A 20,860-nucleotide genomic window follows, 5' to 3' on the forward strand; every position below is an offset into this window, starting at 1 on the left:
AAAGAAACAATAAGACTTCACCTCTTTCTTCTGATCAGCTTGGAGAGGTTTCTAAGCATGATTTCTTCTTGCTTCAGCTGCAAGTTATTTAAAACTAATTACCTTTTATGATATATATAAATTAAGCCTCCTTTTGTGAGTATAAAAGATCTCAAAGAACTACTAGGCCTTTCTCATTCTTTTAGTCAGTAAAAGGGCAATGGAGTATAATTGTCAAAGAGATTGTTGAAGAAGTGTAAGAGGCATGCTGAAGACAATAAAAACAAACTCAAACATCATCAATTTGACATAGAGCATAAGGATTATAAGTCTTCATTCACACCTTTTGACTTGGAGGCAAATTTGGATTCTTTGTATAAGAAATGATAAAACACCCCAAGAGGAGGCTTCTTAAATGGATGGTCCATATATTATATTATAATAATTAGTGTGTGTGTATGTATGTATATATGTATAAATGTATTTATATGTATTTACAGATTTTATATTTTCATTAAAAAACTGAGTAAATTTTAGAAATTATTATATTTATATATTATTACCAATTTTCATGTTATAAATTATTTAATATTTAAAATAAACCAAACATTAAAAAAATTATTAATATTAACTTTTATATAAAAATATTTAATAATTTACAACTTATTGTAATTCACTTACAAACTTTATGAGATACAACTATTAAAAAAATATTTCAATTTTAATTTATTATAAGTCTATTAATTTGTAATTTTTATAATAAGTTATAAACTATAACTTATAACTATAAGGTAGTATTACTGTTTTTTTTTACAAAAATTTTATCAATCAACTATGCCAAACAAATATCTCTTAAATAAAAATGTATTTTCTGATGTTTAACTTGTAAATTAATAGTTAAAACACTAAAAATTTATAGGTATATACATTGGTATAATTATATTTATAATATATATAAATAAATAAAAATAAAAACTCTTTTTATATTAAAAATTTAATATTTTAATTTTAATTTGTAGTGTGAGGGCTAAGTGTACAGCTACAATGCCGTATACTAATATTAGCATAGTGGGATTTTGGTAGCCGTCAGATGGGTTTCAATCCGGACCACTTGCTCCTGTATATAAGCTAGGGTTTTTGGGCTAATTGATATGCATATTTCTGTATTCCCTTTCCATATTCCATGCACTCACATTGGTGGACGTGAGGGGCACCTTTGATTGTCCCTGGGGAGTGCTTAAATTTGGGATTTCAGTTTAGATCTAGCTTTTACATTGTCTAGATCTAGCTTTTTCCATTTCCTTTATTTTGTTCTTTCCTTTCAGGATTTTGGTTTAGATCTAGCTTTTTGCATTGTTTAGATCTACCATTTCCTTCTAGCTTTTTGTCATTTCTCTTCTTTTGCGCTTTCTTTTTCATTCGTCTCCATGGCAGATCAGCAATCTCCTCCTTTGACTCTAGAGCAGCAGTTGGTACAATTGCTTGATGCTATGCGTTTGCAATTGAGCAACCAAACTCAGTTGATGGCGGCGTTCATGGCACATGGTACAACTCCTCCTGCTCTTGGTGCCAATCCTTGTGTTCAGCCAGAGTTCTTTCGCGGGAATCCTGGGGATGATGTGTACCACTGGTTTGATCACTTTACAGTGATTACCACATATCATTCTTGGGATGATGCTTGACGTTTGTGTGAGTTTCTCACGTGTCTCCAAGGGACGGCATTGCAGTGGTACAACGGTTTAGGAGCAGCCACTCACGGGGATTGGAGTGTTCTTCCGGATGTCTTCAAACGCACCTTCAGACATGCCGATGACTGTGATGATGCTTTCTAACAATTGCATTGTCTTCACCAAGGGCCATCTGAGTTGGTGATGCAATTTGGTGTTCGTTTCTGAAGTCTTTTGCTTCGTGTGGAGCCAAATATGTCAGAGCGGATCAAGTTAGGAATGTTGTGGCTAGCACTTTGGCAAGATCTTGTCGGACTTGTGCATGCACTTGCTCCCGCCACCCTTGACGATGCTCTTCGCTTGGCACAACGTTATGATACGTCGCCTCTTCCACTTCTCGCTCCTTTAGCTCCACTTTCTATGGGTGATGGTCCTGTTCCAATGGAGGTTGATGCTGCTACTGCTCGAATCCAAGGTCAAGGGCGAGGACGTGGTCATGGCCGTGATGTTCGTTGCTGGGCATGTGATGAATTTAGTCATACTTATCGGCGTTGTTGGCATTTTCCGGATTGGCGACCTTCATTTCCTGGGTGGAGACCTTGGCATCAGCAATGTCCCGTTGGTGCTGCTACAATGGAAGGTTTGGACACCGAGATGCATTCGGGAAACGAGGAGTTCCGCGAGTAATGGAGGGACCTTGCGCGAATAAGTTAGTGACCCCTCCATATTTCTTTCAGGAGTATCATCAAGGGGTTCACTCAGCACCAGTTCATCCAGTGTTTACTTTCCAAGCTCGTCTTTATAACAAGAGGTCTCCTATTATTCTCTCCGTATTGGTTGATACAGGTTCGAGTTTATCTTCTATTGCTCGACCTGTTTCCACACGTTGTCGTCTACACTTGGATCATGCGGTAGAACCAGTTTTCATTCTTTATGGCAACGGCCATACACATGCATGTGCACGGGATGAGGCAAACCTAGTTGTGCGTGTGGGTGATCTCGAGCTTGAGTTGTAGTAGTTGATCGCACTGCACCATTGCGAGCGTTACTGAAGTCATCAACGTCATCTTTCATTTGGTCTCCGGATTGTGAGCGGGTGTTCAGGGATCTCAAAGAATTATTAACAACTCCTCCAGTTTTGGCATATCTTGACTACACTCGACCTTTTATTTTGCGCATGGATGCTTCTGACATTGGTCTTGGAGGTGTGTTAATGCAAGAGAGCTCGAGTGTGCTTGGTCAGCGCCATCCCATTGCATATATAAGCCGTACATTATAACCAGCGGAGATGAACTATACGATAGAGAAGGAGTGTTTAGCAGCAGTCTGGTTCGAGAAACTTCATGCATATCTACATGGTTCTCGGATATTACTTGAAGGTGACCATGCTGCTGTTACTTCGTTATTAAAGCGGAAGAACCTGGTTGGTCGTACTGCTTAGTGGGCTTTGAAGCTTCAAATATATGATTTTGATGTTGTTCACCGCCCAGGAAGTTCTATGGTTGATGTTGATGCCTTTTCTTAATCTCCTCTTCCTTCTTCACTCTCTTCTCATGTTTCTGACGAGCCTGTCATTCTAGCATCTGTGGATTTTCTAGACAAGGATCCCGTGCCGTCGGCAGTTGTTGTACTTGACGTTCAATGTCCACAAGGTGTAGAGCAAAATCTACCTTCGCTTGATACGGTTCGCGAGGCTCAAAAGATTGAGCCATGGATTTGAAGGCTTCGGGATGGGTTTGAGAATCCGACATCACTTGCTGATGACTTGCCTTTCTGGCATTTACATTCTCAATATCGTTTTGAAGATGGCCTTCTTTATTTTGTGGGGACAGATCCTGATGATCATTTATGGCTGGTGGTGCCTTTTATCTTTATTCTGTGGTTTCTCCATGCCTACCATGCTTCTCCTATTTTAGGTGGGTATATGGGACATTGTCATGTAATCGAGAAGCTACACAGGTTTTTCTATTGGTCGGAGATGTGACGTGATATTATCTGGTATATGCGTAGCTGTGTTTGGTGCCAAGCTCGTAATACTCCTCCTCGGGCTACGGAAGGACGGTTAGAGTCAATTGCAGTTTCCCGTCTGTTTGAGTTGGTGGTGTTTGATCTTATGGGACCTTTTCCACGGTCGACTACTGGCAATGAATATGTTATTATTGCTTCTGACTATTTGACTCGTTGGGTGGAAATTAGTGCTCTTGCTAGTGCCTCTGCAACTGCTGTTGGATATTTCCTCCTCAATCGAGTGGTGTTCTAGCATTCTTGTCTAGAGCGGATTCTTTCAGATAATGGTCTCGCATTTATGGCTGAGGCATTTCATGTTTTGATGTCTCGGTTGGGGATTCGCCACACTTTCGCGAGTGCTTATCATCCACAATCAAACGGTCTAGTGGAACGGCTTGTTCGGATGTTCAAGGGGATGATTGTGAAGTATGTGAACTTTCAGTATTCAGATTGGGATGGTTATTTGCCATCTTTTCGGTATGCATATATCACTGGGGTGCAGAGTTCTGTTGGTGCTTCACCATATAAACTCCTATATGGTCATGATTTAATATTACCAACGGAGCTGGGTTTACCTTCGCAATTGCCACGAGTTGCGGATGCTAGGTCATGGGATCAATATTTGACAAGCATTCTTCCACTTGTCCAAGCGGAGTCTGCCAAACACTTAAGCTGCGTACAAGTGGGACAACAACGGCGCTACAACTCCCATCATCGTCCACCTGCGGAGTACAAAGTGGATGATTTAGTGTTAGTCTATTTTCCCCATCTTATGGTACGTGGTTTATCTAAGGGGTGTAAGCGACTAAATTTTCCATTCTACTTTAGTCACTTAACCACACCTCCGACCACTTGGAGGAGTCTCATTCACAACCTCCATCAGTCCAATTCAGGACTTGGGACTTGCTAGCCCCAAGAATGGCATCCATGCCACTCCACACTTGCACCTGGTCCAAGTGCTCCACGTGCCCGGTCCTGAGACCGACACCCAAAGGTACCATTGACATCTCGGCCCGTTACGCTAAGGCCATGCCCATTCACCTTTGCTGCACTAGTGGTTCAACACCACTTGCATCACCACCTCGTCTCTCCAAGACTGGGCCATGTGTCCACGAGTGGTCATCCTAGATCCACTCCTTAGCATCCTTAGGATGCCCACAGACCTGGGGAATTGCCTTCCCCAAAGTCCCTTTGTCAGTTCCTACCAAGTCCCTTTCTGCCCCTGGCCGTGTTTGCCAACACTGCCACTGGATCGAGGCCCACAGGCCCGACCACTAAGTCCCACGGTCCTCTGGAACTTCCTCACCACATGACTGTGTCCTTGGTCACTACCCCAGAGGACTGCTCCTCTTCCTTTCCACAGTCTGGGCCTTTGGGACAACATTTCGGAACACCGTGGCCTTACGCGAGCCACCTGGGTACTCTCCCCACCTATCGCCTTTAGGTGCTCTAGCCATGGGCTTAGAGCGAGGTTCCATTGAGCCACGCTTGGTATCCAAGTAGGTAGTGCCATCCACACTTGGACTGGGAGCATCGGCCAGTCAATCTCCCGGGGGAACTAGAGCCGGCTCTTGAACACTTCACCAAGCTACCCCGCTTGTCGGTCCGTATTCACTCTAGTCTTGGACTTCCCAGTGGTCAGTTCATCACCCAACACTGGGTCTGGCCTTCCTGGGCCAAACTGGCCTTTCCTGGCCAAACTGGCTCCACTGCAGTCCTCCCCCTACTATACTTTTGGAGCTCACCAAACCCCCCAGGGTCTGGGAGACGAACGCTTTGGGCTTTCACCCTCTCAGGCTCCGGACTCGGACTCGGACTCGGACTCGGACTCGGACTCGGACTCGGATTCGGACTCGGTCTCGGGCTCGGGCTCGGTCTCGGCCTCGGCCTCGGTCTCGGTCTCGGTCCCGATCTCGGTCTCGGTCCCGGTCTCAGTCTCGACTTCGGACTCCTTCTCGGACTCCATCTCGGACTCCATCTCGGACTCCATCTCGGACTCCATTTCGGACTCCATCTCGGGTCCATCTCGGGTCCATCTCAGACTCCATCTCGGACTCCATCTCGGGTCCATCTCGGACTCCATCTCGGACTCCATTTCGGGTCCATCTCGGGTCCACCTTGGACTCCATCTCGGACTCCATCTCGGACTCCATCTTGGGTCCATCTCGGACTCCACTTCAGACTCCAGCTCGGGTCCATCTCGGGTCCACCTCGGACTCCATCTCGGACTCCACTTCGGACTCCAGCTCGGGTCCATCTCGGGTCCACCTCGGACTCCATCTCGGACTCCACTTCGGACTCCAGCTCGGGTCCATCTCGGGTCCACCTCGGACTCCATCTCGGACTCCACTTCGGACTCCAGCTCGGGTCCATCTCGGGTCCACCTCGGACTCCATCTCGGACTCCACTTCGGACTCCAACTCGGGTCCATCTCGGGTCCACCTCGGACTCCACTTCGGACTCCATCTCGGACACTCCCACGTATCATGTGTTGGTCCTTTTGGGTCCCTTTTTGGAGCCTCGCCTTTTGCTCGCTTCGTGCTCGTTCCTCGAGCACTTCGTTGGGAGTTTCACTCCCGCTCTTGACTTTTCAAGTCGGAGCTTTTGGTCCAAACGTGTTACGCTCGTTTGGCTCTCGCTTCGGCCACTACCATGTGGCGCCCTTCCGGCTCCACTTTGGGGCCTAGGGATTTTGTGTCTCACAACTCCACCACCCATAGACGAAGTTCGATGTCCTCATCGAACAGTAAACCCTTTCATAAAGTAACACCCACACGTGTTACCATTTCCATCCTTGGCACCTAGCCAATCTTTGTCTATGGTTTGACATCAAAGGCTCACCATGCCTTGTCCATCCTTTAAGGGGCGTAGTCTCTTCAACTTAGAGACTGATTGGACCACATGTAACGGTTCTCCCCTTTTATTGGTTTAGTTCTCGCTAAACCTCTTAGAGACCCTTCTCTAAGTCAATCCCACTACTCCTTCTCGAGTAGTCTCAATTTCCATCTATTGAATGTTTGCACTTTGGAACTTTTACTCTTTTGACTTTTTGGAAGTCAATCTTCTAGGTGTCTCCAACACCTTGCATTGCACAGATTGTGCAACTCCACTTTCCTATCCTAGGAAGTTCATTACTTGAGGGCACCATCATCCTCTCTTCTATTTTGTGCCACCTTGGGCACTAAGTTCCATTTATCATACTTTGTGCTAGGGCTGTCCATGGCCCTATCATTTGGCTACCTTACCGCTCCCTCACTTGGAGCCTTTACTTCGCCAAATTGGAGCACTTAGGAATCCGTCCTTGAAAGTCCGCTTCCTTTCCCACAAGCTGTTAGCATCGAACACATCAGTGTTCCTTGGCTAACTTTGCCATTTGGATCCCTTCCATTAAATTCCATGGCCCAAACTTTGGCCACTAGTCCTTTGCTCCTATCCTTGATTGTTGCACCCAGCAACATCGGATCGCTACCTCCATTTTTGAGGTATCTTTTCGGTTCTATAGCAAAGACTCTTCTTTGCCAAGTCCGGAGGATGTTCACCCCTAGTATGTCTCTTTAGCATATTCTGCTATGGGCTCTATCCATGGCCCAACTTCGTGACCCTCCCATGGGTCTTTTATAGAGACTACTTTCCTCGGACTTACTATGCCATCGGACGGACATAGTTTATTTCCCTTAGGTGCTCTTCCCACTTGGTCATCACGACCAAGCCACACCATCTTAAACAGTTCAATTTCAACATTTTGAACCAGGAACTTCATTCCTTAGCCAACCAAGGACCTTGTCCTTATCTGGCCATAAGATCACCTAGTGATCTCACCTTGGCACCTTAACAGAGTTGCCAAGAGGTACTTGGTCTTCTAGACCTCCAAGTTGTTGACTATAACCCCGGGGGCATTCCCCACACTTGGCGGTGCACCCAAGCTAACCCTTACTTCCAAGGGTTCATAGCAACTAAGATTAGGTGTCCCCATCTCACTCACCACGACCTTGGTGCCACTTGCACCAAAGCGTTCAAGTTAGATATGCCAAGCTTTCACACTAAGCAATCTAACCGTGCATCACGACTCCGAGGCATCCCTCGCTTGGCGGTGTGCCCAAACCAGTCTCCCCACTGAGAGTCCATGACCACCGAAATATGAGTGTCCTCATATTCCAAACCATCACCACGCCCTAGTGATTTGGGACTCGAACCCAAGCACTAGAGGGTCGGGAATCGAACCCAACCTCCGTATATGCATCTACGGACGGCATCACACTAGATGCCTGGCGTGACTCCCCACGCCGGTGCACCAACCTATTTTTAAAGCGCGCTACAGATCACAGCTTAGGAACCTAGTTCCTCCACACTGCCAAGTCCTCTCACTTGACATGTCTGTGATCATGCATGGACTCCTCCATGCTCGGCCCCCTGGCCCACCCTTTTTGAAGATATCACCTTCAACTAGGGTCTTTGTTCCCCCGACGTGCCAATCTCACTTGGCAAGTCCTCCGACCATTGTAACATGGTTCCTGCATAAGCGTGAAAGTCCTTGACCATCGACTTTCGTTCAAAGCCCTCTCTTTGAACACCTGGGAACTACTTCCCTAACCTTGATAACCTTGCCTCATGGCAAGCTTCAAGACCACGCTTCTGCTGTGCCACTCTGGTTTCGCGCGTTCCATGAACCATTTACACTTGGCCTTTTTAGGTATTACGCTACCTAGAATCGTCTTTGGGAACCTTGAAGGAACTCTGTCCCTCAGCTTGCTAAGGCCTCCCCTTTCGCAAGCTTTATAGTTGCCATATAGTCTAACATGGACAATTCCATATTTTAGACTCTCCATGGCATCACGGTTGCTAGCAACAACATCCTCGAGCACCCTCTTGATTCTCCACTCCCAACTTTCATAACCACAATTGGATATGCCCTTTGATTTCTATGGTTCAGTTCCATCCCAACACTACTTGCCTTTGGCTTCACACCTTTCCTTCAATCATTCTCCTCCAGACCAGGAGGATAGCTTTGCACTTTCTATCATGCCTTAGCAAGTATTCTTAGGGATGAACCTACCCAATAGCCCAGGGAGTGGTTCCTCAATCCGGGTATGCTCAGCTTATAATCCCACACACTGGGGTTACGTTGTTGCTTATGGGCCTTTACATGCCCATCACTAGCCTTGCCAAAATTCCATTTTTGGCTTTGTCCAACTTGGGTAGACAGTCCTCTCCTATCTCCGCAACCTTGGACATTTGGATAGCACCTTCTATCCATCATTCGCTAGGGACTTAGTCCCTTGGGCTTTATCCATTGCCCTCGCGACATCAAACACCACCTTCTGGTGTTCTAGAGTGTTCGGGTGTCCCAATGATGGCTTTCTTGACAATGAGTATTTCCTTTTATGACATTGACTTACTATATCGCAACATAAGCAACTTATCCCCCGTAAGGGTATATCCGACTTCCCTATACTAGAAGTCTTGGGTAGCTACCTTCTACCCGTTTAACCAGTTATTTTGCACCTCTTGCTTAGTTGCCTCATAGTTGTCAAGTCCTACAACTCATTGCTTGGTGCTTTCACACCTCCATCACTATCTGGGTCACCACACTCCAACTGCATGCTCTGCAGCTTAGGCTATGCCATTCCCATTTCCATTGGGATTCCTTTGGCAAGGGGTTCTCATGAACCCACCAACATAGCCTCAAGGTATCACACCTTGGCACATTTGGTGTCTCCACACCATCGGCTCCACGAGCCTACCTCTATGACATTTCCCTTCGTGTCTAAGTCTTTGCCAAGACCAACACCGCTCTTTCTTATGCCAACCATCTGTTAGCACTGCCCCATAGAGGTCACACACAACTTTATGTCAAAGTTGTTTTCTTCTGGGAACACCTTTCCTATAACTTTAGCATGGCACATTTTGCCATCGATGAGATACTCTCTGTTCTCATCCTTGGATCCTATGATCCCATCCTTTGTGGGGTACAACGCACCTCAGTCCAAATGCTTCATTCAGTCCTTTTTAGGACCATCCCTTGACTCTACTTGAGTCGTTTAGCAGTTTTGGACTTGGTTAATCCACCGGCCCGTAAGGTCCTACTTGTGAGGCACTAGCTCACTGGAATACACATCTTGCATTCCGGTCCTACTCAAAAGGACTATTTTCACAAGTGTTACTCCGACACTTGATTTTGTTCTCTGGGGGCAACCTTTGCCCCTTAGGACTACTTGTCCATGTGATGAGAATACCAACTCATCCACTTAATACACCCCCAACTCCTTGGGTTGTTCCAGCATTTATTAGAGGTAGCCCCGGCTACCATTTCAAGGACTTGAGTCCTCTTCCGTATTTGACCTTCCACGGTCATTACCTTTGGTCTCACATTCATGAGCACCAACCTCAACTATATGAGGATAATCTTGTGACTCCTTTATTGTCTTGGAGTCTCTATCTTTCCCGTGATCCCAACTTTAGTTGTTTACCACAACAACCTAAGCCAATTTGCTGAGACAAATGCTCATCCGGATCACATCCTCAATTCAATGAGGAAAACCTTGCACTGTTCCCAAGATCCCAAAGTCGTTCCATTATTGGCCCTTTTCTATCCACCACCTCGTCTACAAGTTCACACATGAACTGTAATGGAGAGCCATGTCTTCCAGACTTGCTACTCCTCAAGGATAGGCCCACTCCTCAGACCTTCCGATGCCAACACTAGTGGTGATATACTTGAGCACCAATAAAAGTCGGACTAAGGAACAGCTCCGATACCAAATTGTAAGCGACTAAATTTTCCATTCTACTTTAGTCACTTAACCACACCTCCGACCACTTGGAGGAGTCTCATTCACAACCTCCATCAGTCCAATTCAGGACTTGGGACTTGCTAGCCCCAAGAATGGCATCCATGCCACTCCACACTTGCACCTGGTCCAAGTGCTCCACGTGCCCGGTCCTGAGACCGACACCCAAAGGTACCATTGACATCTCGGCCCGTTACGCTAAGGCCATGCCCATTCACCTTTGCTGCACTAGTGGTTCAACACCACTTGCATCACCACCTCGTCTCTCCAAGACTGGGCCATGTGTCCACGAGTGGTCATCCTAGATCCACTCCTTAGCATCCTTAGGATGCCCACAGACCTGGGGAATTGCCTTCCCCAAAGTCCCTTTGTCAGTTCCTACCAAGTCCCTTTCTGCCCCTGGCCGTGTTTGCCAACACTACCACTGGATCGAGGCCCACAGGCCCGACCACTAAGTCCCACGGTCCTCTGGAACTTCCTCACCACATGACTGTGTCCTTGGTCACTACCCTAGAGGACTGCTCCTCTTCCTTTCCACAGTCTGGGCCTTTGGGACAACATTTCGGAACACCGTGGCCTTACGCGAGCCACCTGGGTACTCTCCCCACCTATCGCCTTTAGGTGCTTTAGCCATGGGCTTAGAGCGAGGTTCCATTGAGCCACGCTTGGTATCCAAGTAGGTAGTGCCATCCACACTTGGACTGGGAGCATCGGCCAGTCAATCTCCCGGGGGAACTAGAGCCGGCTCTTGAACACTTTACCAAGCTACCCCGCTTGTCGGTCCGTATTCACTCTAGTCTTGGACTTCCCAGTGGTCAGTTCATCACCCAACACTGGGTCTGGCCTTCCTGGGCCAAACTGGCCTTTCCTGGCCAAACTGGCCTTTCCTGGCCAAACTGGCTCCACTGCAGTCCTCCCCCTACTATACTTTTGGAGCTCACCAAACCCCCCAGGGTCTGGGAGACGAACGCTTTGGGCTTTCACCCTCTCAGGCTCCGGACTCGGACTCGGACTCGGACTCGGACTCGGACTCGGACTCGGACTCGGATTCGGACTCGGACTCGGGCTCGGGCTCGGTCTCGGCCTCGGCCTCGGTCTCGGTCTCGGTCCCGATCTCGGTCTCGGTCTCGGTCTCGGTCCCGATCTCGGTCTCGGTCTCGGTCTCGGTCCCGGTCTCGGTCTCGACTTCGGACTCCTTCTCGGACTCCATCTCGGACTCCATCTCGGACTCCATCTCAGACTCCATTTCGGACTCCATCTCGGGTCCATCTCGGGTCCATCTCGGACTCCATCTCGGACTCCATCTCGGGTCCATCTCGGACTCCATCTCGGACTCCATTTCGGGTCCATCTCGGGTCCACCTCGGACTCCATCTCGGACTCCATCTCGGACTCCATCTCGGGTCCATCTCGGACTCCACTTCGGACTCCAGCTCGGGTCCATCTCGGGTCCACCTCGGACTCCATCTCGGACTCCACTTCGGACTCCAGCTCGGGTCCATCTCGGGTCCACCTCGGACTCCATCTCGGACTCCACTTCGGACTCCAGCTTGGGTCCATCTCGGGTCCACCTCGGACTCCATCTCGGACTCCACTTTGGACTCCAGCTCGGGTCCATCTCGGGTCCACCTCGGACTCCATCTCGGACTCCACTTCGGACTCCAACTCGGGTCCATCTCGGGTCCACCTCGGACTCCACTTCGGACTCCATCTCGGACACTCCCACGTATCATGTGTTGGTCCTTTTGGGTCCCTTTTTGGAGCCTCGCCTTTTGCTCACTTCGTGCTCGTTCCTCGAGCACTTCGTTGGGAGTTTCACTCCCGCTCTTGACTTTTCAAGTCGGAGCTTTTGGTCCAAACGTGTTACGCTCGTTTGGCTCTCGTTTCGGCCACTACCATGTGGCGCCCTTCCGGCTCCACTTTGGGGCCTAGGGATTTTGTGTCTCACAAGGGGCTCCTTGCACAGTGGAAAGGACCGTATCGGGTGTTGCGGCAAGTTGGACCACAAGTTTATGAGGTTTGGCATGACGTCCAGCAGGCCGATCCTCTAGAGGTTGTGCATGTGCAACGGTTGAAAGACTTCATACAAAGGGATCATGAGCGGTTAATACCATCTACAGATCCGCCGATGCCTCCTCCTGATCTTCCTCCATATCCCGGCCTGTCTACAAGAGAACCTTGATGGTCTTCCATTATTCCGAGAGGAGGGGATGATGTGAGGGCTAAGTGTACGGCTACGATGCCATATACTAATATTAGCATAGTGGGATTTTGGTAGCCGTCGGATTGGTTTCAATCCGGACCACTTGCTCCTGTATATAAGCTAGGGTTTTTGGGCTAATTGATATGCACATTTCTGTATTCCCTTTCCATATTCCATGCACTCACAGTAGGAATTATATCATAGATTTAGTCTCAAAATGTTTAACATTTTAAATAATTCTAAATTCAAGACAAGGATTGTTTCAAGAACTATCTTGGTAGTAATAATAACAATATAAGCTTCATATATATAAATAAAGAGCTTGGCTAAAAAGTCAATAAATGTAAAAAAATGCACTTTTAAACAAGATAACTAAATGGATTATAATATTTATTTTTTGTAAAGAGAGTTTAGTAGTATATATTATATATCATATTATTTTTTATTTAAATATCATTAATTTTTCCACAATTATTTGCATTTCTAAAAATAAACAAGCTGCAAGGATGGAATCTTCTGGGATGACATAGATCCCATCTTCGTGTCCAATCATTGAGGATGTAATAAATAAATCATGAAGTAAAGGCATAGCTTGATAAAATCTCAAGTAAATTTTTACTTGACACAAGGTTAGAATTCATTCAGCTGTGTCTAGTTTGCATCAATGCAATGCTGGTCCGTTGCAAGGCATTTCTAATTGTAACATGGAGAGGCATGGATGGTATTTTAATGCTTGATAGAAATTGATTTTTGTCTGGATTCTACTTGATTTTTAATTTTTTTTTAAAGTATATGTGGTAGCAAATAAATCGTCAACGTGCAGCCATAGAGTTCAAGCAGAACCAACCAGACATAGCACTTCCTTCAATCATTATGTTCGTTTACATTGGGAAGAATGCGAATGTTTTTCCTTAAGACCTTGTGCTCCAACTGAAGAATCAACAAGGACGATCTGGTAAAAGAAAAAACAAGCCTGTAATTCATATCCTTTCAAAGAAACTACATCAACCTTTGGGGACGTGATCGGCTCTAATTGCGATCCTCTTCGAGCTTCAAGGTCTCGTCGGTCGCGTAAACCATGCAAGCCTGGGACAACACAGCCTGGAGTGAAAATTTTGCGAAAGAAAGTTAAGAAGCAAACCTTGACATAGTTTGCATTTGGAAGGCTTGCACTGATCTCTTCGACATCGAGATCTTCGAACGGGTTCTTGACGAGCTGGCTTCCAAACACCGTCTCGTCACAATCGACCCATTCGTCCTCGACGTCCGAGATCACATCCGGATCCACTGCCACAGAGAATTTGAATGGATCGAAGCTTTGAAATATTTCGAGATCGACCCTACCATTCTCTTCGCAGATTTCCTCCAGATCTCTCCTCAGTGCGTCCTTGAGACCTTGATCCAGCGGGCAATCGAGCCTGTGAAAAGAAAAAAAAAAGCACTGGAGAGAGACATCGAGCGGCTTCTTACCATTTCCGCATCCAGGACTTGGAATGCTTGCGGCGATCTTCATCACCTTGGTCGGAGTCGGAATCTGCGCGGCGATCGATCGAAGAGCTCGCCGGCCTGGCTTTCTTATGGCGCTGCTCTCCCGCTCCAGCCATATTCCAAAATATTTGTTCTGCTCTAGGGCAGAAACGTAATCTCTCCCGCCCAATTTGTAAAGGTCTTCAATCGAAGCCGTCCATTTGATTTTCACTTGAGAAGCATCTTGATAGATTCTCTTTAATTTTAAATTGCGTGGCTATGGCCGCTGGATGGAACAAGCTAGACGGTGCCAAGGCGCTCGTCGATAGCGGCATAGACGGGGTCCCAGATTTCTATGTCAAGCCCCTCGATCAGAGGCTCTCTCCTCAAGATCTAGAGCTCCACGCCGGTGAGCAGGAGGACGAAGTCCCGGTGATCGATGTCTCCCCGCTGCTGGATTCCAAGCCTACTTCATCCGATCGCAGCAAGGAGGATGTAATCGCCGAGCTGCTGGATGCGAGCGAGAGATGGGGCTTCTTCCAGGTAAGAAACTGTGCCGCGTATGGAACCGTCTCAACAGGAACTGGATCTAGGTTATCAATCACGGCATCGGCAGCGATCTCACGCGGCGGATGCTCGCCGTGGCTCACGAATTCTTCCAGCTGCCGCTCGCGGAGAAGATGGTCTTCTATAGTACGGACATAGACGCCGCCGTGAGGTACGGCACGAGCTTCAATCCACTCAAGGATGTGTTTCTAGACTGGCAAGACAATCTTTTGCATCGATTTCTGCCGGAGCGCCGGGATCAGCCACATCCATGGCCGACCAAACCAAGCGCTTACGAGTAAGTCTAAGTGCTAGACTTGGTTCATCCAATTCTCTTGCCTGGTTTTCTCTAAGTTTTCATGGATCATCCAGGTTGATTGCTGGGGAATTTGTGGATCAAGCCAAGTTTCTGGCCCGGCATCTCCTGCGAGCATTGTCTGAGGGTCTCGGCTTAGGCCCGGACTATTTGGAGGGGGAGTTTGGTGAGCACAACGTGGCGCTGCGGCTCAATTATTATCCTCCTTGCCCGAGTCCTGAGCTTGCAATTGGACTGAGTAGTCACTCCGATGTTGGTGGTCTCACGATTCTCTTGCAGGACAGTGATATCGTCGGACTCCAAGTGAAGGTCCAGGAGAAGTGGAAGACGGTCAGGTCGGTTCCTGGTGCTCTTGTTATCAACATTGGCGACCAGCTTCAGGCAAGCTAGCAAATAACTTGTAGAATGGTTAATATGTCTTTTGGACAGATTTATAGCAATGGAAAGCTCAAGAGCGTCGAGCACAGAGCGATCGTAAATGCCGATAAAGCTCGGGTATCAGTCGGGCTCTTCTACGATCCAGCTTCCGACGTTAGAGTATCTCCGATTCCCAAGTTTGTAGACACGGAGCATCCAGCGGCCTACAACCCTTGCGTGTTTAGAGAGTACCTGAAGAACCTCTACTCTAAGAACTTGGTGGGCAAGGAATTGCTGGAATCCCAAAGGAAATAGCCTTGGAAGTGGATGTTTTCAGGAGTGAGAGTTTGGCAGGTCAAGGTGATTCTCAGCCTGAAAAGATGTTTTAAGGTGGCTACTAGTGACCGAACTCCAATCCATGTAATTGTCATTCTTTTCCTCATGCTTCATGATCTGCTGGAATGTCAACAATGTGCTAATGAGCATCAAAGACTCTTTCAAGTTCACTAACTTATAATTTGATATTGATAAAGGTAAAGGATGTTAGAAAGCCATTTAAAATTCATTAAAAAAAAAGGTAGTTTAAAATTGAAATTAAAATCTAAGGAATCCATAATATTTCGGTGTTGTTTTAATATTGATTACAATGTTTTGATATATTTGGCAATAGGCATGAAACCAAACTTGGCCTTCGCATGGTATTTAGGTCCTTGGAGAATCTAGGTCTAGAACACTGAAGTGTTATTAAATCAATTCTGGGGTACTTGAGAGGTATGTTTTAACTCTTTTTGTAAAAACAAGCTTTCACAAAGCATTTTTACATAATTATTTAAATATATTTTAGTAATTTATTAAATATTTTAATAAATAATTATTTAATTTTTTTAAAGGAAACCCAGTACTGGATATATCTAGAATATGCTTAAATATTTTGTATATACTCTTAAACTATAAACTGGATATTTTACTATCTAAGACAGTTCTTATTCATTTACATTAATCTTTTATTTATAATTTATAAAATTTCCTAAACATTTTCTAGTATATTCTAGTTTATATAAAATATAAACATGTTTCTAATCATAAAAGTTTAATTGATCAATTGGTTTAAATAATAAACACTACTATTAAGCAAACCAATTGTTACTGCATGCAATAACAAGTTCTTGAAAATAAAATATATCTTACATTATCTTCTTTAAGCCTTTTTCACTTTTTTTAAATTTATTATTCTCATTTTACCACTAATTTTTTATATAAAATATTCATATATTAAATATAATTATTATCATTATTCATGTATGGAAAGAAGGTATACTTTATTTTACTTATACATGACAAAGAAAGCAATATATTTTCTAATATTTATAGTTACTAAAGATTACACCTAATAATTGTTTTTCTAAATATATTGAGTAAAAAACTTTTTAATTTTATATATATATATATATATATATATATATATATATATATATATATATATATATATATATATATATGTAAATAACTCTTTCGTTGTTCTTGTGGATAAACTTTATTGAATAATAAAGTATTCAAAAGAAAAGGGTTATTTTAATAAACATCTTAAGAGAGAGATTAGAGAAAAAGTACCGATCAGATCAGATGTTGCAGGAAGCTACTTCAGGTGTAATGGAAGCATGGGGAGAGCTTTTAGTAGAGCACAGAGATGACCTCGTCACCTTTTTGATAACGAACCCTTTCTTTATAAAAATATGCATTACATGCTTTTCCATACCTTTATATCTACCAAGAAGTTGCTTTCAGTAAGAGCTTTGAACAATTTTTGTATGTGTCAAAAGGCGGGAGTCAATATTGAGAGAGAGAGAGAGAGAAAGGCATTCCTTCCGGACTCGGGAAAGATGTCCATCTCGAGGGATGTCATATGACTTTTTTGGTTGGGGGGTCCAACTTTTTGCAAAGGAAACGAGCAATGCTCTGCCCAAATCCTCGCTCCGCCTGCTGCTCTCTCGTGAAATCCATGCAACAAAAGCAAAAGAGATTCTGTCCAAACATGGTGGTTGATGCCTCGCCGCAGGAGAACTTCAATTCCAGCAGCAAACAAGAAAAAATTTACAGCCACTTTTCTTTCTTTTCCCAGTTTTCCTTGTTTGATTTCGTTCTCCTCCCTTAGAGCATAGCAATCCAGCTCCTTTTCTCTCCTCTAGCATAGCAATGCTCGTGTTCCTGGCGATGGCTCTTCTCCTGGTTGCGAGCGTGGATTCGTGGAGGAACGCCTCCATTCCTTCGCAGTGGCAGGGGATGACGCGGAGGAGCAAGATCCACCCGGCGGAGCAGCAGGGCGGCGACGATTTCATCCCGAGAGCAATCGGCGGCGATGGGCTGGTCAAGTTCTTGGTGGTCGACCAAAGCTCCCTCCTATCGTCGCAGACGACGGGAGTTTTCAGGTCCATCCAAGCAGCAATCGATGCCGTCCCGGTTGGGAACCAGCATTGGGTGATCATCCAAGTTGGAGCTGGAGTTTACCAGTAAGTATCATAGGAGCTTGTCCAAGAAAAACAGAGAAAAAAAATCTTTGTTTTATAGGGAGAAGATCACGATTCCATACATGAAGCCTTACATTCTTCTCCAAGGTGCCGGGAGAGATTTCACCACCATCTCCTGGAGCGACACGGCCAGCACTTTCGGGACTGCCAACAGCGCTACTTTCAGCGCCTTTGCTCCGAATTTCATCGCCAAGTACATCAGCTTCAGAGTAAGCTTTTCCTCGCTTTTCTCAATCTCGCTTTCTTCGATCGATCGAAAGGAGAGCCTCATGTTTCTTCCATAGAATTCATTCTCCTCTTTTGGAAAAGAGGCCTGACTGTTCGCTCGCAGAACAATGCACCGCGGCCGCCACCGGGAGCTTTCAATCGCCAAGCGGTGGCTGTTTTGGTCGCCGGCGACATGGCTGCCTTCTACTCGTGCGGCTTCTATGGCGCCCAGGACACGCTCTTCGATTACGAGGGACGTCACTACTTCCGGGACTGCTACATCGAAGGCTCCATTGACTTTATCTTCGGCCATGCGAAGTCCGTCTTCAAGGTAGAATAGAACAATTCTTGCGAGAAACTGGAGAACTGTTAGTCGCCTTTCTCTCTTTTTCTTTGTCTACCTGATCTTTTTCTTTTCTCATGTACAGGCCTGTGAGCTCCACGCCATCGCCGACAGCTTTGGCTCAGTCACCGCTCAGAACAGGGGAGACCCTCGCGAGAACTCTGGCTTCATATTTATTGCCTGCACAGTGACAGGAAGTGGCACCATTTTCTTAGGACGTGCTTGGGGAGCTTACTCTCGAGTCGTCTATCTCTTCACCTACATGGACAGCAACGTTGTCTCCGAGGGGTGGAATGATTGGGGCGTCGCGAGCAGGCAGGAGTAAGTTCTCGCGAGATTTTCTATCTTTTTCTCACTCTTGTCACCTACATCAACGAACAGGACAGTTTATTATGGTCAGTACAAGTGTTTCGGACCGGGAGCTAACGAACTAGGCCGTGTTCGGTGGTCTCACGAGCTCACGGACGAGGAAGCCAGGCCTTTCCTGCAAGTAAACTTCATTGACGGCGTACAATGGTTACGTGAACTATAGCAAACAACGAGGAAGAAAACCTGGCTCGTCTGTACAAAATTTGATTCCCAATTCTTTTGTGCGACACCTTCAGAAAAGGAAAAGGAAGAAACTGTCAAGAACAATAAAAATCTCTAGCCAGATCCGTAAATACTTGGGAAGGAAACCAAATTTCGCGGTTTACCGGTGATTTGTTGGTGCTAACTTTGTAACTCGAGAATCACGAAATAAAATCCCCGCATTCGTGTAAAACGCTTGGACGCGAGGTCGCTTATACCAAAGCCCATTGCAGTGCATCGGGGAGAAAACGGCTGTGAGAAGGACAAAGCCCAAAAGCAAAAGAACAAAATGCCAATGGAGCAAAGCAAAGCTATCAAACGTTTAAAGCACCTTCATGTGTTCTTGTTCTTCGATCCAGATCCCCGATGAAAATCTTCGTGTTGATCCTCTTCGCCACCTTGCTCTCGCTGCGCCAATCCCAAGAGTTAGAAGGCGGTCACAAAGAACACAAAGAGCTCATCACCTTTACCCCCGGGCATTTTAAAATTTTATCTTTCCCGCCATTCGCATCGCGTGCCACTGCCCCGGCGGCTGCAAATCCGCGCCCCCAGCGCCAAGATCACGAGCTGCAAGGAAAAGAGGAGGAGCTCGCCATCGAGATCCTCCACCGGAGCTCCCGGCGCGATGGCGATCCCCATTATCAGGATCCTCTCCACGACATCCACAGCGCGATGGAGCGGGACGAGGCGCGCCTCCGCTGGATCCACCACCGCATCCAGTCGAGCGATCGTCGCCACCGCCGCGGACGATCGCTCCTCCAGACCGCCCAGATTTCCTCGGGATTGAGCCTGGGCAGCGGCGAATACTTCGCGAGGATGGGAATTGGAAACCCGCAGAGATCCTACTACCTGGAGCTCGACACCGGCAGCGATGTCACCTGGATCCAGTGCGCGCCCTGCTCTTCCTGCTACTCTCAGGTCGATCCAATCTACGATCCCTCCAATTCGTCGAGCTACCGCCGCGTCTACTGCGGCTCGGCGCTGTGCCAGGCGCTGGATTACAGCGCCTGCCAAGGCATGGGATGTAGCTACCGCGTCGTCTATGGCGATAGCTCCGCTAGCAGCGGCGATCTTGGCATAGAATCCTTCTACCTGGGGCCGAATTCCAGCACCGCGATGCGAAATATCGCGTTTGGATGCGGCCATAGCAACTCGGGCCTCTTCCGCGGCGAGGCGGGGCTCCTAGGGATGGGCGGCGGCACGCTCTCCTTCTTCTCCCAGATCGCGGCCTCCATCGGCCCCGCATTCTCCTACTGCCTGGTGGATCGCTACAGCCAGCTCCAATCGCGCTCGTCGCCGCTCATCTTCGGGCGCACCGCCATACCCTTCGCCGCCAGATTCACGCCGCTGCTCAAGAACCCTAGAATCAATACGTTCTACTACGCCGTCCTCACTGGGATCAGCGTCGGCGGTACCCCGCTGCCCATACCGCCCGCGCAGTTTGCGCTCACGGGCAACGGCACCGGCGGCGCCATCCTCGACTCGGGCACCTCCGTGACGCGCGTCGTGCCGCCGGCCTACGCGGTGCTGCGCGACGCGTACCGTGCGGCGTCGCGGAACCTACCGCCGGCGCCGGGGGTCTACCTGCTCGACACGTGTTTCAATTTCCAGGGGCTGCCGACGGTCCAGATCCCATCGCTGGTGCTCCACTTCGACAATGGCGTGGACATGGTGCTGCCCGGCGGGAATATTCTCATCCCGGTGGATCGCTCGGGGACGTTTTGCCTGGCTTTCGCGCCGTCTTCCATGCCCATCTCGGTCATTGGCAACGTCCAGCAGCAAACCTTTCGAATTGGGTTTGATTTGCAAAGATCTCTCATCGCCATAGCTCCAAGAGAGTGCTAAAGTTGATTTGCAAAGATCTCTCATCGCCATAGCTCAAGAGA

General features: G+C 47.0%; 4 protein-coding genes across 4 annotated transcripts; 3 read left to right on the plus strand and 1 right to left on the minus strand.

The window, feature by feature from the left end:
* Positions 1-13,464: 13,464 nt before the first annotated feature.
* On the minus strand, positions 13,465-14,247 carry LOC9662533. Its single transcript, XM_024681258.1, has 5 exons — positions 14,114-14,247; positions 13,988-14,061; positions 13,785-13,930; positions 13,653-13,729; positions 13,465-13,595 (listed from the first exon to the last, which is right to left on the minus strand). Exons 1-4 carry the CDS (start codon positions 14,245-14,247, stop codon positions 13,673-13,675), a joined length of 411 nt encoding a protein of 136 aa, XP_024537026.1. The 3' UTR covers positions 13,465-13,595; positions 13,653-13,672.
* Positions 14,248-14,378: 131 nt separating this feature from the next.
* Positions 14,379-15,824, plus strand: LOC9662534 (probable 2-oxoglutarate-dependent dioxygenase ANS). Its single transcript, XM_024686688.1, has 4 exons — positions 14,379-14,653; positions 14,704-14,954; positions 15,029-15,353; positions 15,402-15,824. Exons 1-4 carry the CDS (start codon positions 14,390-14,392, stop codon positions 15,642-15,644), a joined length of 1,083 nt encoding a protein of 360 aa, XP_024542456.1. The 5' UTR covers positions 14,379-14,389; the 3' UTR covers positions 15,645-15,824.
* A 1,716-nt stretch (positions 15,825-17,540) lies between these two features.
* On the plus strand, positions 17,541-19,167 carry LOC9663224 (probable pectinesterase 53). The gene is made up of 5 exons (XM_002961672.2): positions 17,541-17,836; positions 17,895-18,063; positions 18,186-18,392; positions 18,490-18,725; positions 18,786-19,167. The coding sequence occupies exons 1-5, from the start codon at positions 17,541-17,543 to the stop codon at positions 18,934-18,936; spliced, it is 1,059 nt and encodes a 352-aa protein (XP_002961718.2). The 3' UTR covers positions 18,937-19,167.
* Positions 19,168-19,340: 173 nt separating this feature from the next.
* Positions 19,341-20,836, plus strand: LOC9663225 (protein ASPARTIC PROTEASE IN GUARD CELL 2). The gene has a single exon (XM_002961673.3). It carries the CDS (start codon positions 19,341-19,343, stop codon positions 20,817-20,819), a length of 1,479 nt encoding a protein of 492 aa, XP_002961719.2. The 3' UTR covers positions 20,820-20,836.
* The last annotated feature ends 24 nt before the right edge of the window (positions 20,837-20,860 follow it).

This window comes from Selaginella moellendorffii, unplaced genomic scaffold (assembly GCF_000143415.4).
Source record: "Selaginella moellendorffii unplaced genomic scaffold, v1.0 SELMOscaffold_1, whole genome shotgun sequence".
NCBI lineage: Eukaryota > Viridiplantae > Streptophyta > Lycopodiopsida > Selaginellales > Selaginellaceae > Selaginella > Selaginella moellendorffii.

Bases quoted from the DNA above. Each gene is read 5' to 3' on its own strand.
- LOC9662533 (XM_024681258.1), bottom strand. From the start codon at position 14,247: ATGGCTGGAGCGGGAGAGCAGCGCCATAAGAAAGCCAGGCCGGCGAGC. The intron at 14,062-14,113 runs GTAAGAAGCCGC...TTCTTTTCACAG, and splicing joins AAGTCCTGGATGCGGAAATG to GCTCGATTGCCCGCTGGATC. The intron at 13,730-13,784 runs GTTTGCTTCTTA...GTGTTGTCCCAG, and splicing joins CAAATGCAAACTATGTCAAG to GCTTGCATGGTTTACGCGAC.
- LOC9662534 (XM_024686688.1), top strand. From the start codon at position 14,390: ATGGCCGCTGGATGGAACAAGCTAGACGGTGCCAAGGCGCTCGTCGAT. The intron at 14,654-14,703 runs GTAAGAAACTGT...AACTGGATCTAG, and splicing joins AGAGATGGGGCTTCTTCCAG to GTTATCAATCACGGCATCGG. The intron at 15,354-15,401 runs GCAAGCTAGCAA...TCTTTTGGACAG, and splicing joins ACATTGGCGACCAGCTTCAG to ATTTATAGCAATGGAAAGCT.
- LOC9663224 (XM_002961672.2), top strand. From the start codon at position 17,541: ATGGCTCTTCTCCTGGTTGCGAGCGTGGATTCGTGGAGGAACGCCTCC. The intron at 18,064-18,185 runs GTAAGCTTTTCC...GTTCGCTCGCAG, and splicing joins CCAAGTACATCAGCTTCAGA to AACAATGCACCGCGGCCGCC. The intron at 18,726-18,785 runs GTAAGTTCTCGC...ATCAACGAACAG, and splicing joins GGCGTCGCGAGCAGGCAGGA to GACAGTTTATTATGGTCAGT.
- LOC9663225 (XM_002961673.3), top strand. From the start codon at position 19,341: ATGAAAATCTTCGTGTTGATCCTCTTCGCCACCTTGCTCTCGCTGCGC.